A 14543-nucleotide genomic window follows, 5' to 3' on the forward strand; every position below is an offset into this window, starting at 1 on the left:
TACCACCCCAAAAGGACTAGTCAATTTGAAGCTTTCCCTAGAATCACTTATAAAGCCCAGTTTCACCTAGTAACTAGGCAATGTGGGACTTAACACCCATGAGTATCTTTATAAACTACTCACTCTGTGAACTATTCATCTCTTCCCAATATGGGACCGGGGTGTTACAGATAGCAAGGGAAATTTAAAATAATCTAATGTTAAAGATTTTTTATTTTTTAAATAGAACCATTTATTTGTACTTCATTTTCATTTTACTCTTTAAGTTTAAATTCATCTCTTTTTTTTTTTTTTCTTTTTTTTTTTAAATTATAGGAAAAAAAAAATGCAAAACCAGTATTTTTTTTTTTTTTTTTTTTTTTAGGGGAAATTGTATCTTTCCATTAAAGCTGTTCAGCACATACAATATCCAATACAACTGAGGGACAAACATCAACCCACACATGTTGACTATACTGGGAGACATCTAGCTTAGCCAAACAGTGAGCAGCCTTACTCCCATCGCATCCCACATGAGTAATCCTCCAGCATGGAAATAAACCTAACAACAACCAAGTCTCCATTACTATATTCCCATAAAAGCCGCAGAATTGCTCTGAGCTCCCCAAAGCCAGAACAACTTCCCTAGAATCACCCTCAAGCTCAATCGAGGAGAAACCCATTTCTCTAGCAAATTCAACAACCCTCCTAGCACCAATTGCTTCTGCCATAGAAGGATTCTGGATATAAGGTAACACTGTGCACATCGCCGCCTTCACTAGGCCCATAGAATTCCTAGCTATAATACCCACCCCCATGATTTTCTTCTTGACGTCCAACGATGCATCCCAATTAATTTTGATGGTGCCTGCAGCTGGTTTACTCCACCGAGAAAAAACAAGAGAGCTTCGATTCACCGGTACCGCAGCTTCCACAAGAGATCTTCGATAATCACCCAACAAATCTTTGGCACATTTCAACAAACAGGAGGGAGATTGAACTGGACCCCCGAACACCACCTTATTTCTCCTCAGCCATATCTTATGGGATAGGATCGCAAATAGTTTCAACTCCCCCATATCCAACCTTTCCCAGAGATAACAGAATATACTAAAAAAGTCCTCCTTCACCACCAAGCTTTTATTGATAGGACCCCCACAATTGCTCCAAACGGCTTGAGCAGCATCACACCACCACAACGCATGACCAGTAGTCTCAACTTCACTTCAATTCCTCCTTGTAGTTGACCTGTAGTTTGAGGGCTGCCTGATGGTTGACTTGTAGATAGTTGACCTGTAGTTTGAGGGTTGCCTGATGGTTGACTTGTAGATGGTTGACCAAAAGTGTTTCTAGGGTCACTATTTCTAGGGGTAGATACTGTTTCCGAGGTTCCTACATGGGACATAGAAAACACATAACATTCAATTATAAATCAATTTATGGTTATGTCGTATAGTTAAAAAAAAATTATATTATAACTTACAGTGGTTGGCTTCGGCTTCGGTGCTCCACTCGAGATACCTCCTCGCTCTTCTCGGATGATGTTCACCTTCACCATCCTCTTCGTTGCTCATACTGTCAAATGTCTCACTATTTGGGGACATGTCATCTGTGTCATTTATTGCATCACATCCCTCCTTTGATGTAGATGGTTTATCCCATGACTGATACCATTTGCTAGTTTCTTCCCTTGCCTGCCGTAAAACATTTTTTTCACTTTCAGTGAAAATGTCTTCTTCTTCTTCATCAGTGACTTCAAAGTCACTCAACTCAAGGTCCTCATCATCATCCTCATCTTGAGGCTGCTGTTGTGCTGGCTGCCGAACTGACTGCCTCTGAGGTTCCCGGGTAGATTTTCAAATAGACTTCAGGGCAGGCTGCTGTGCTGGCTGCCGGATTGACTGCCTTCGCGGTTCCCGGGTAGACTTTCGGACAGACTTTAGGGCAGGCTGTTGTGCTGGCTGCCGGACTGATTGCCTCCGCGGTTCCCGGGTAGACTTCCAAACAAACTTCAGGGCAGGCTGCTGTGCTGGCTGCACAGCAGGCTGCTTCGCTGGCTGCATAGTAGGCCGCTCCGTTGACTGTGAACTGTGTTTTGGCACATCTTCCTCAGAATATTGAATCTCCACCTCTGAAGGAGTCTGAGAGAGAAGCAACATTGGGGACACCACTTCAATCGGGACCGGTTCAACCTCTTCATGGTCCACAAACACATGCAACCTCTTCTTGTGACCATTTATGATCCCAGTTATCATATTTTCATAATCTTTGTTTGAATTCAGACCGTGTAAATCTTTGTTGCTTTGATTGTCGTACTTGTAGTACATTGCCGGTATGTCATTGTATCGGTACCCCAAGTAACCTTCTAGTACATTTGTAATGTCCCAACTAGCAAACTTGTCTGCATTCAGTTGTTGAATTTCCATAATGTCCCCTCCTATATACTCCATCATGTGTCCGGACAGAGACCCATGATGGTAAATGATTAGATCAAACATTATATCCATTTCTGCACAAAGTACAAAAATTATGTTATGGAGAATTGAAGCAACACTAAGTTAACAAGTAATTAGTACACTTTTAATAGAATGTGTGGATGAGCATCTAATTAATTAATAGATTTTGTATTCTTTGGCACTTAACTCTAACAAATTGGACCTATTAACCAAAATATCAGTCATTCATCACTAGTCACTTCTCATTATTTACTCCCCTTTCAGAAATATTGATAAAATTAAACAACTAAACTAAGAGTAATAAAGCATAAACTTGAAATCATTTTCACTCACAACAACAACAGAGTGTCTCCTCTGTTCCAAAAAAAAAAAAAAAAAGCCAGATTGGGATGAGATTTGTCCTAAATAGCCTTTGTCAACCAATAATAACATGTGATATATATACTTTCTTTATTTTAATCTTAAGTGTAAAGTAATGGCAAGATTGGGATGCTAATCTAACACAGTGCATTGGGGACCATATGACATACGAATTTAAGACCTTTTATTACCTCTTATTCTAATCTAATACAGTGCACTGGGGACCACAAAACACATACGAATTCAAGACCTTTTAAGAAACATAATGTTAAACCTACCATACTCACATTGTCAGAACTAGCATCAATGGGTGGAGACCTTTTAGAGTCTGAGGGTTACTACATTCAACTTTTTGGAAGTTGGAAGACTTAAAAATTTGAAGCCCAGAACCCAATTCTTTACACATCGTTTCCAACAACATCCAAACAAGAACATGACAGAAAATGCCAAAAGCTACAACCGACAAAAACACACAAAATACAGTGCATTGGGGACCCTTCATAAAGCTCGGCACTTTATGCTTTGCCCACAAAACCAAACTCATATATATATATATATATAAAGTTACCTAACAACCAACCCCAACACAAAAGATGTATATAAAGCTTCTTGGGTTTCCGCCTATCACAAAGAAAATTCACACAAAGCATCAAAAAATATCACATTCGAGTCTCAGAAATACCTTCTGTCTTTTGCTAGTACTCTGTCGCGAGTGGGTTCCGAGAAGGTTGGCCGAGTGGGTTCCGGGAGAATCAAACTGCTGCCTCCGACAACAAATTCGGCCTAAATGCTGGAACTAGCTTTGGGAGAGATTGAACGGGGCGAGAAGGAACGAAAGAGATTTGGGGGAGAAAGACGAATTTGAGGATTTAGGGCTACAAATTATTGGAAGTTAAGAAAAATGATACTTTCTGCATCAAAAAGAAATATTTTTACTTTGTGTTTTTTTGAAAAGTCCCAATTTTTTTGAAAATTCCCTCTTTAAGTGATGTGGCAGTGGAGAGAGGCTGACGTGGATGTTTATCTCTGGCTGAGGTGTGCACGGAGACAGGTGTCGCGCATGTATGCCAACACCAGTAAAATGACGTGGGTGGACGTTAGTTTTGAACAAAAAATTTGACGGGGGTACCATTTCCGTCTTTTCATATACCACCGGTACCAAATTTGATAAAAAATGAAATTTTAGGGATAAAAAATAAAAGTCGTAAAGCATAGAGAGCAAATATGTATTTAACCCAAAATTTTAATAATGTGATTACGCCAGTCAAGTCAATTAAGAGAGTTTTACACCGTCATAATTGACTTCATCACAACCATATGCTTGACCGAATTAGCTGGTGTATATTAAATTTGGTTACAGTACTGACAGGACAGGCTATTGTCTGGAGGTTTGAAAAAAATCAGCCCATTTTTTAAGATGGAAAAGGCTTTTTTTCACGATTTACTCCTGTACATAATCGTTTACGCTACACAATTTTCTTACTTGCTAGGAGTAAAATGAAAAAAAGAAAAAAAAAAAAGAAAAAAGAAGAAGCTTGTTTTACTCGGTCTTTTTTTCTCTATTTTACCCTTATGTACGACTGTTTAAGTTGCACAATGTTTTTCCATGTCAGGACTAAAATAGAAAAAAAAAAAAAAAGAAAAAAAAAAAAAGCATGTCCCATCTTAAAAAATGGGTGAATTTTTTCAACCCTTTGACAAAAGCTTGTCCTGTCGGTGCGCACATGGGGAAATGGAAGGAAGGGAGAAGGGAGAAGGGGAAGGGCGATAACAAACAGGGCCATATATGCTTGTGGATTACTGTCAATAATCCTCAACTCTTTTCTGTGAATCTTGAGGTTACTTGCGCCGCTTGAGAAAAACTTGCTCTTTTTTGTCGGAGTGAGCTTCCTAAATCCCTGTGTAGAAAGGCGGAAATGGAGGTGGAAATTATTTCCAAAGAATACATCAAACCCTCTTCTCCAACGCCCCCTAACCTGAAAACCCACAAGCTCTCCTTCTTGGACCAGTTCATTCCTACTGTCTATATTCCCATAATCCTCTTCTATCCCATGAATCAAAGCACGGGCCATTCTGTTGCTGATATCGTCTCTCAAAGATCACGACTGTTAAAGCAATCCCTATCAGAAACCTTAACTCACTTTAACCCATTTGCTGGAAAAGTCAAAGACACCCTGTCCATCGATTGTAATGACGAGGGGGTTTACTATGTAGAGGCCCGGGTCAACTGTCATCTTCTTGAATGCCTCAACCAACCCAACACTGCTTTATTCTACCAATTTCTTCGCGGAGAGGCCCTTAGGAAAGAGCTAACCGCGGGAGATCATGTTGCTATGATACAAGCGAGCACCTTTGCATGCGGCGGTATTGCCATTGGTGTCCTTGTTACCCACATGATCGCTGATGGAACTGGCATGAGTGTCTTTCTCAAAGGTTGGGCAACCACGGCTCACAAGGCCCGTGAAGCTGTATCGTGTCCTAATTTTGACGCCCCATCAGTTTTCATTCAAAACGATGCACACTCTAGAGAACAGTCTTACATTCTCGCCGCTTTGTTCAATCCCTTCCTCAAATTAGGCAGGTTCATTCAAGGAGAGTTGTGTTTGACGCCTCAGCCATTGCATCACTCAAGGCCAAAGCAACAAGCCCAAGTGTACAAAACCCAACAAGAGTTGAGGTTGTCTCGGCCCTGCTTTGGAAATGCGTGATGGCTGCTTTCAAGGCCACTTCTGGTATCCATATGCCAACTTTTATCATCCATCCGGTGAACTTCCGTCGAAGAGCAATTCCACCATTCGCAGAATCTTCCATGGGAAATTTAGTTTGGCCAGCACTCGCATCGTGCACGGTCGAGGAGATAAAGTTGCCGAACACGGTTTGTAAGCTGAGAGAAGCAATAACAAAAATCAATGGTGATTTTGTGAAAAGCCTACAAGGTGATGGGGGGTTTGCCAAGCACTTCGAGCTTACGAAGGAAATGGTTGAGGCATGCGCAAGTGCGGCAAGTTCAAGTGGAATGAATTACATTGTGTTTACGAGTTGGTGTAACTTTGGTCTCTATGACATTGATTTTGGGTGGGGAAAGCCGATATGGGTAAGTTCGGTTGGTTCGAGCGGCAATTCAGAGGCCGTTCTTTCAAATCTGGTTCTGCTAATGGACACAAGATCCGGTGATGGAATAGAAGCGTGGGTGATGTTAGATAAAGAAGATATGATTGTATTAGGACAAGACAAAGAACTCCTTGCTTTCGCTTCCTTGGATACTAGTCCCATAAACTAGAAAATATATAACGATGTAGGCTTGATCATGCATGTTGATCAACAAATTTGTTCGAGTGTTAGAACAATATTATCTAAATGTTTAATTTTCATTTTTCCTATATGTAATATTGTAATGCCCCTATGACATATAAACACTAGCAAAGTGACTGCATATTTCTCGTATATCGCGTAGGGAAAAATGCAAAATCGGGTCCATGTGGTTTTAAAATGTTTTGAGAATTCTTTGTGCTATGCAAAAATAACAAATTAATCTTCACTATCAAATTCCATCAAAAAACTTAGATGGATTCTATTAGTGTGCCACGTTAAATCCAATAAAATTACGACATGTGTCACTTACAATAAAACATATATATATATATCTAAAAATTTTAAAATATATATATTAAAAACTAAATATACAAAATTTTTTAGGAAGACACTGACAAATTTTTGTTTTTTGGAGAGTATATTATATAGTTTGGAGTGGATATTGACAATGAAATAATAGTTTGAAGTAGACATTGACAGTGGCCAATGTCGTGTCCCCCTAATGACAAAAATACCCTTCATAAAATTGTTAAAATAAAATAAAAACTAAAAAAAAAATATAAAATAACAAAAATTTATACAAAAAAAATAAAAAAAAAATAAAAACTAGTTTTTTTTTTTTTTTCGTTTGTTTTATAATTTTCAGTTATTTTTTCGTTTGTTTTTGTTTTTAAAAAAAATATTTCTTTTTTGTTGATTTTTTTTAAAAAAAAAATCTTTTTTTTAAAATTTTTATTTTTATTTTTTAAGTTTTTCTTCTTTTCTTTCGAATTTACAAGGGCATTTTTGTCTTATTCAAAAAAAAAAATTAGAGTCATTTTTTTCTTTTTATTGGTCTTAGGAGGGACATTGACATTTTTTCTATAGTTTGAAGGGAATATTGACACAATTGGTAGTTTGAGAAAAACATTGATAATTTAGTGATAGTTTAAAGAGAATATGTATATTTTTCCCTTCTTAATAATATCTTTCGTCATCCTAAAGATATATGCACGTAATTGTTATTAGGTAGGAATTTGTAATCTTTTTATGCATAAACCTATTTAAGGTAACGTATTATGAATAAAAAGGCATGCAACATTGCGCTTTGATTTCACGAATCTGGCCTGTGAATCAACAATGATTTATATCAAAATTGAGTAATGATTCATCACGACCCATAGATATTACTTTTTATCACCTTCCTTATGTGGCAAGGTTCCCCCCCCCCCCCCCCCCAAACTACCTTTTGAGTTTTAAAAATAAAATAAGATGAAGGATCACCTTGCCACATAGATAAGGTGGTGAAAAGTGGTATCTATAGGTGGTGGTGAATCATTACTCATCAAAATTACACTTAAAAAAAAAAAACAAACATAATAGGAATATATTGTATGATTCGCACATGGCAACACTGAATTCCAAAATCTTTGACTTTGATGATTTGCACAAAATTCTGATAGTGTTATTTAGGGTATTACAATTTTTACGACAAATTCATTATAAACTGATGTGGTAGTCCATGTGGTACTTATCATATTAATCACTAATTAAATTTCAGACGAACTGATGAAGTAGTCCATAATTGGTAAAATAAATAAGAGATTGAGGTTGACAAGTCAACCGCTAATTTTTTTAAATAGTAAGTCATGTTTTTTTGTTTAATCATTTAACCACGGCCACATAACTTGTAAAAAACAATTAGTAATAAAAGATGTAATACTCCTAATAGCACTTAATAATTAAATTTACACATCAAATTTTGTTGCTTGATTTTTTTACCATTAAGATATAACCTCGTAAGTTTATAAGAAAATTGTAATAAAAGTTGTAGTAAGCGTTTTCTATTTTGATAACTAGCCCATTAAGGAAAATAAGGGTACATTTGGTTTTTCGGTTTCAAAACATGCGTTTTAAAAAATAGCGTTTTCAAAATATGCGTTTTTAAAAACACGTACACTTCCTTACCTACAATTACAAACGTAAATTTTTCTATGTTTTTAAGCACCATTTTCTAAAAATGTACTCTCAAACGAAACATTTTCTACAATTTAATCACTTACTTTAACATTGGCCCTCACTTGTAAGCTCAAAGTCATTTTTTAATAGGTAATGCCCAACACGTGAAATATTTAATTGAAATGGAGGGTGAATTGACGGAGACAAAATTCAAATTCAAGATTTAGTTTTGATATCATATTAAATTACTACTTATTCAAAAAATTTAAGTTAATAAAAATGAAAAAATTTAATTATTTAATTAATTATGTTAATTAAAAATGTACTTTTAACTTTACAAAATCGCAAGCTAAAGGCCATGCTATTTTTATTTGGTCATTTGCACGTGTAGCACGCTTCATAATGGATTAGGCCAGTCAAGTTTAACACAAGGTGCAGACGTCCTCCAATACCGTACCCTGCTCGAAGTTTTGAGAAAATTTTAATGGTATGGCTAATTGTGTGCATATATTTATATATTAAGAAAGTTGGCACCGTCATAATTGACTTCATCACAACCTTGTGCTCGATCCAATTGGCCGGTGTATATTAAATTTGGTTACAGTACCGACACCACACGCTATTGTCTGTAGGTTTGAAAAAAATCAGCCCATTTTTGAAGATGGGAAAGGCTTTATCCCTCTACACAATCGTTTACGCGGCACAATTTTTTCTTTTCGGTTAGGGGTAAAATATTAATAATAATAATAATAATAATAAAAGTTTGTTTTACTTGGGCTTTTTTTTTCTCATTTTACCCTTATATACGACGGTTTATTCTACACAATTATTTTCATGCCAGGAATAAAATAAGAAAAAAAGCATGTCCCATCTTAAAAAAATAAAAAATGACTGAGGATTTGGTGCGTAAGTAATTGTGTTATGAAATATTTGTGCGTTGTATAGTAAAAGATGATTGATGTGAAATAAAATTTGAGAATATTTTATAAAAAAGTGCAGAAATTTTTTTTTATAATAAATTTTTTTATTTAAATAATAATAAAATATTATTGATGTGATATAAAAAGTATAAAAGGTTGAAATGTTTATTATTTGATTTTTTTTTTTTCTTCTTTTTACAAGAAATGAAAAGAAAAGGAGGGAGAGTTGGAGTAGCTTGTCAAACAAGCTCTGAATTTTTTCAACCCTTCTAACAAAAGCCTGTCCTGTGGGTGCGCACATGGGGAAATGGAGGGAAGGGGGAAGGGGAAGGGCGATAACAAACAGTGCCTATAAATGCTTGTGGATTACTGTCAATAATCCTCAACTCTTTTCTGTGAATCTTGAGGTTACTTGCGCCGCTTGAGAAAAACTTGCTCTTTTTTGCCGGAGTGAGCTTCCTAAATCCCAGTGTAGAAAGGCTGAAATGGAGGTGGAAATTATTTCCAAAGAATACATCAAACCCTCTTCTCCAACGCCCCCTAACCTGAAAACCCACAAGCTCTCCTTCTTGGACCAGTTCATTCCTACCCTCTATGTTCCCATAATCCTCTTCTTTCCCATGAATCAAAGCACGGAACATTCTGTTGCTGATATCGTCTCTCAAAGATCACGACTATTAAAGCAATCCCTATCAGAAACCTTAACTCGCTTTTACCCATTTGCTGGAAAAGTCAAAGACACCCTGTCCATCGATTGTAATGACGAGGGGGTTTACTATGTAGAGGCCCGGGTAAACTGTCATCTTCTTGAATGCCTCAACCAACCCAACACTGCTTTATTCTACCAATTTCTTTGCGGAGAGGCCCTTAGGAAAGAGCTAACCGCGGGAGATCATGTTGCTATGATACAAGCGAGCACCTTTGCATGCGGCGGTATTGCCATTGGTGTCCTTGTTTCCCACATGATCGCTGATGGAACTGGCATGAGTGTCTTTCTCAAAGGTTGGGCTACCACGGCTCACAAGGCCCGTGAAGCTGTACTATTGTGTCCTAATTTTGACGCCCCATCAGTTTTCATTCAAAACGATGCACCCTCTAGAGAAGTGTCTTACACTCTCGACGCTTTGTTCAATCCCTTCCTCAAATCAGGCAGGTTCATTTCAAGGAGAGTTGTGTTTGATGCCTCGGCCATTGCGTCACTCAAGGCCAAAGCAACAAGCCCAAGCGTACAAAACCCAACAAGAGTTGAGGTTGTCTCGGCCCTGCTTTGGAAATGCGTGATGGCTGCTTTCAAGGCCACTTCTGGTATCCATATGCCAACTTTTATCATCCATCCGGTGAACTTCCGTCGAAGAGCAATTCCACCATTCTCAGAATCTTCCATGGGAAATTTAATTTGGCCAGCACTCGCATCGTGCACGGTCGAGGAGATAAAGTTGCCGGACACGGTTTGTAAGCTGAGAGAAGCAATAACAAAAATCGATGGTGATTTTGTGAAGAGCCTACAAGGTGATGGGGGGTTTGCCAAGCACTTTGAGCTTGCGAAGGAAATGGTTGAGGCATGCGCAAGTGAGGCAAGTTCTAGTGGAATGAATTACATTGCGTTTACGAGTTGGTGTAACTTTGGTCTCTATGACATTGATTTTGGGTGGGGAAAGCCGATATGGATAAGTTCGGCTGGTTCGAGCGGCAATACGGAGGCCGTGCTCCCAAATCTGGTTCTGCTAATGGACACAAGATCCCGTGATGGAATAGAAGCGTGGGTGATATTAGATAAAGAAGATATGATTGTATTAGGACAAGACAAAGAACTCCTTGCTTTCGCTTCCTTTGATACTAGTCCCATAAACTAGAAAATATATAGCGATGTGGGCTTGATCATGCATGTTGATCAACAAATCTGTTCGAGTTTAGAACAATATTATCTAAATGTTTAATTTTCCTTTTTCCTATATGTAGTATTGTAATGCCCCTATATATGATATATAAGCACTAGCAAAGTGACTCCGGCGTATTGCTTAGGAAAAAATGTAATATCAGGTCGGTCAATGTGGTTTTAAAATGTTATGAGAGTTCCTTCTGCTATACAAAAATAACAAATTAATCTCCATAATCAAATTCTGTCAAAAAACTTGATGGTGATGGAGAAGAGGGTTTGATGTATTCTTTGGAAATAGTTTCCACCTCCATTTCAGCCTTTCTACACGGAGATTCAGGAAGCTCACTCCGGCATAAAAGAGCAAGTAACCTCAAGATTCACATAAAAGAGTTTGAGGATTATTCAGTGATCCACAAGCATATATAACCTCCAAAATCATATGTTGGTGGTCATATATTGTCTAACAGAAATTACTCCAATTGTAATTGCGATGTAAAACACCATCAAACCCATCTGGACTGATAGCAAGGGAAATTTAAAATAATCTACTGTCAAAGATTTTTTATTTATTTATTTATTTTTTAAATAGAACCATTTATTTGTACTTCATTTTCATTTTACTCTTTAAGTTTAAATTCATCTCTCTCTTTTTTCTTTTTTCTTTTTTTTTTTTTTTTTAATTTATAGGAAAAAAAATATGCAAAACCAGTATTTTTTTTTTACGAGAAATTGTATCTTTCCATTAAAGCTGTTCAGCACATACAATATCCAATACAACTAAGGGACAAACATCAACCCACACATGTTGACTATACTGGGAGACAGCTAGCTTAGCCAAACAATGAACAGCCTTATTCCCATCGCGTCCCACATAAGTAATCCTCCAGCATGGAAATAAACCTAACAACAACCGAGTCTCCATTGCTATATTCTCGTAAAAGCCGCAGAATTCCTCTGAGCTCCCCAAAACCAGAACAACTTCCCTAGAATCACCCTCAAGCTCAATCGAGGAGAAACCCATTTCTCTAGCAAATTCAATAGCCCTCCTAGCACCAATTGCTTCGGCCACAGAAGGATTCTGGATATAAGGTGACACCGTGCACATCGCCGCCTTCACTAGGCCCATAGAATTCCTAGCTATAATACCCACCCCCATGATTTTCTTCTTGACGTCCAACGCTGCATCCCAATTAATCTCGATGGTGCCTGCAACTGGTTTACTACACCGAGATAAAACAAGAGAGCTCCGATTCACCGGTACTGCAGCTTCCACAAGAGATCTTCGATAATCACCCAACAAATCTTTGGCACATTTCAACAAACAAGAGGGAGATTGAACTGGACCCCCGAACACCACCTTATTTCTCCTCAGCCATATCTTATGGGATAGGATCGCAAATAGTTCCAACTCCCCCATATCCAACCTTTCACAGAGATAACAAAATATACTAAAAAAGTCCTCCTTCACCACCAAGCTTTTATTGATAGGACCCCTACAATTGCTCCAAACGGCTTGAGCAAAAACACACCACCACAACGCATGACTAGTAGTCCCAGCTTCAATTCCGCACATGGGGCAATTAGGTAAAGTGATGTGCAAATTTGTTTAACTCGCAAGCGCACGAATCGTATGTAGCAATAGTGCGTGCAAGTGCGAGATCGAATCCGCAGGGAAGTGTGTGTGAAGAAAAGAAAATCACTTTCTATTTAAATAAATCTTGTTTTAACCTAGACCCAAAGATTTTGGAATTTCTGTTAACAAAATAATAAACAAAAAAAACTAAACAAGAACAATTTGTAAAGAAAGACACTAAGGTATCGGAATTCACCAAACCAAATCAAACACCCTACTCTTGCATTTTATTCATAAATTCAATTCAATGGGCTCAATATTCAAATTCAAAACATGAAAACATTTGAAGAAATCAATTCAAACAAATCACAACGATTATCCCTTTTTAATTGAAATCATCTATTGTATCCGGAAATCACAATAGATATCCCAATCTCAAAGAAATCAATCGATGTATCCATCGATTGAATTACAGCAAACATTAAATAAAGATCATCAATCTAAAAAAATAAATTGACATGGAATTTGAATATATATATATATATATATATATATATATATATATATATATATATAAGAACAATGAATCTATGAATATCATGACAAGAGTATAGGTGTTATCATTGATGAGGTTTCATCATCAACCTTAGTTGAGGATTTTAGCCTCTCATGATTAAAAACACCAACAACTCGTGAAATGAAATCATGAAATAATAAAAGCGAAGAAGAACAAAAGTTTTTTTTTTAAAAAAAAAAGGTAAAAATAAAACAATAAATTAAAACAATGGGAAAGAAAGGAAGAACGGAAACGAAGTAACAATAAACAAAAGATAAGTGATGAGAAAGAAAGAAGAACAATTGAAAATTAAATAACAATGTCAAAGAAAGAAAGAACAAAAATTAAATAAAAAGTACGCAATAAATAAAAATGAAAAGAAAGAAGAACAACTGCAAATTAAATAACTTAAAATTAAAGCGATTAATTAAATAGCAAATAAAATAAAGAAGAACCACTGAAATTTGAATAACTTAAAATTAAAAGAAATAGTAACAACTTACAAAAGAAAAGAAAAGAGCTAGGACAAGTGCTCTGAAGAGAAAAAAGTGATGCTCTAAGTGGTACCTAGCATGGGGTATTTATAGTAGAAAATTAGGTTAAACCTAATTTTTACAAAATGACACTTTTACCCCTCTAAACCCTAATAAAAGAAAAGAATGCTAGGGTTTTGAGCCTTTTGCCAAGGAACGTGATACTTTCTCAATCTCTCAATCTTTGCCGCAGGTCACGTGTTGCCAGCTGCTGTTTTACTTGGAGAAAATCATTGATTTGCGCCGCACGTCAATTCAGTTTTCCAAGTTTGCTCTGTTCAGTTCTCCTAGCACCGCACGATCACGTCAATGGAAAGAATGAGCTGCTCAGGTCTGGAATTCACGCGTGAGGAGCTCTCGGTGCTGTCTTCTTTTGGCAAGATAATCATGTCTGCAAATGGCAAGAAGCAAGGAAAGAATCGGTGCTTCAATTATTTGGTCCCAAGGAATATTCGATGCTGCTTCTATTGGTGTCCTCCATGTCCACGTGTTTTGGTTCTGCTGGGTTCATATGGAAAGAATTGTCTTGGTTTGGTGCTGCTGAGGTGTGCTGCCTTAACCAGTCAACAATTAATGCTCCATCTCTTGCTATTTTTGTTGTTGCCGAAACTGGGAGAGAATCGTGCATGGGCAGGATTTTCCACACGTCCTAGTGCTGCCAGGTAGCTGCTCCTGCTAAGGAAAGAAAAGTGCGTGTGATCTCCAGTTGCGCGCCAGGATTTGTGCTGCTGTCCAGCTTTCAACGTGCATGTGGTGTTTCTTCTTGCACTGCCAATTATATGGAAAGAGAAGGGAACTCGGTGCTGCCTAATGCCTATTCCTCCAGAGCAACGTGGCTATATCTCAGGTCCTATTGCAATTTCACAAAATTGAGATTATTTTCTCTCCATTACCTGAAAAACACTAAAATACCAAAACTAATAAAAAAAACATTAGAAAATAACAAAACTAATGATTTAACTAATGTAAATTAAGGGGTCCAAATATACAATATTTGATACTCATCATAAAGAGACTACCTTCCTCTTATATAAATT

General features: G+C 37.1%; 3 protein-coding genes and 1 pseudogene across 3 annotated transcripts; 2 read left to right on the forward strand and 2 right to left on the reverse strand.

Annotated features, from left to right (window-relative positions):
* Window positions 1-383: 383 nt before the first annotated feature.
* LOC133871708 (uncharacterized) lies at window positions 384-1058 on the reverse strand. Its single transcript, XM_062309123.1, has one exon. It carries the CDS (start codon window positions 1056-1058, stop codon window positions 384-386), a length of 675 nt encoding a protein of 224 aa, XP_062165107.1.
* Window positions 1059-4616: 3558 nt separating this feature from the next.
* On the forward strand, window positions 4617-6202 carry LOC133871413 (stemmadenine O-acetyltransferase-like; annotated as a pseudogene).
* Window positions 6203-9347: 3145 nt separating this feature from the next.
* Window positions 9348-10970, forward strand: LOC133871298 (stemmadenine O-acetyltransferase-like). The gene has a single exon (XM_062308711.1). The coding sequence runs from the start codon at window positions 9451-9453 to the stop codon at window positions 10816-10818; it is 1368 nt and encodes a 455-aa protein (XP_062164695.1). The 5' UTR covers window positions 9348-9450; the 3' UTR covers window positions 10819-10970.
* A 616-nt stretch (window positions 10971-11586) lies between these two features.
* LOC133871709 (uncharacterized) lies at window positions 11587-12417 on the reverse strand. Its single transcript, XM_062309124.1, has one exon. It carries the CDS (start codon window positions 12415-12417, stop codon window positions 11587-11589), a length of 831 nt encoding a protein of 276 aa, XP_062165108.1.
* Between the last annotated feature and the right edge of the window lie 2126 nt (window positions 12418-14543).

The sequence above is a fragment of the Alnus glutinosa genome, chromosome 6 (genome assembly GCF_958979055.1).
Source record: "Alnus glutinosa chromosome 6, dhAlnGlut1.1, whole genome shotgun sequence".
Taxonomy (NCBI): domain Eukaryota; kingdom Viridiplantae; phylum Streptophyta; class Magnoliopsida; order Fagales; family Betulaceae; genus Alnus; species Alnus glutinosa.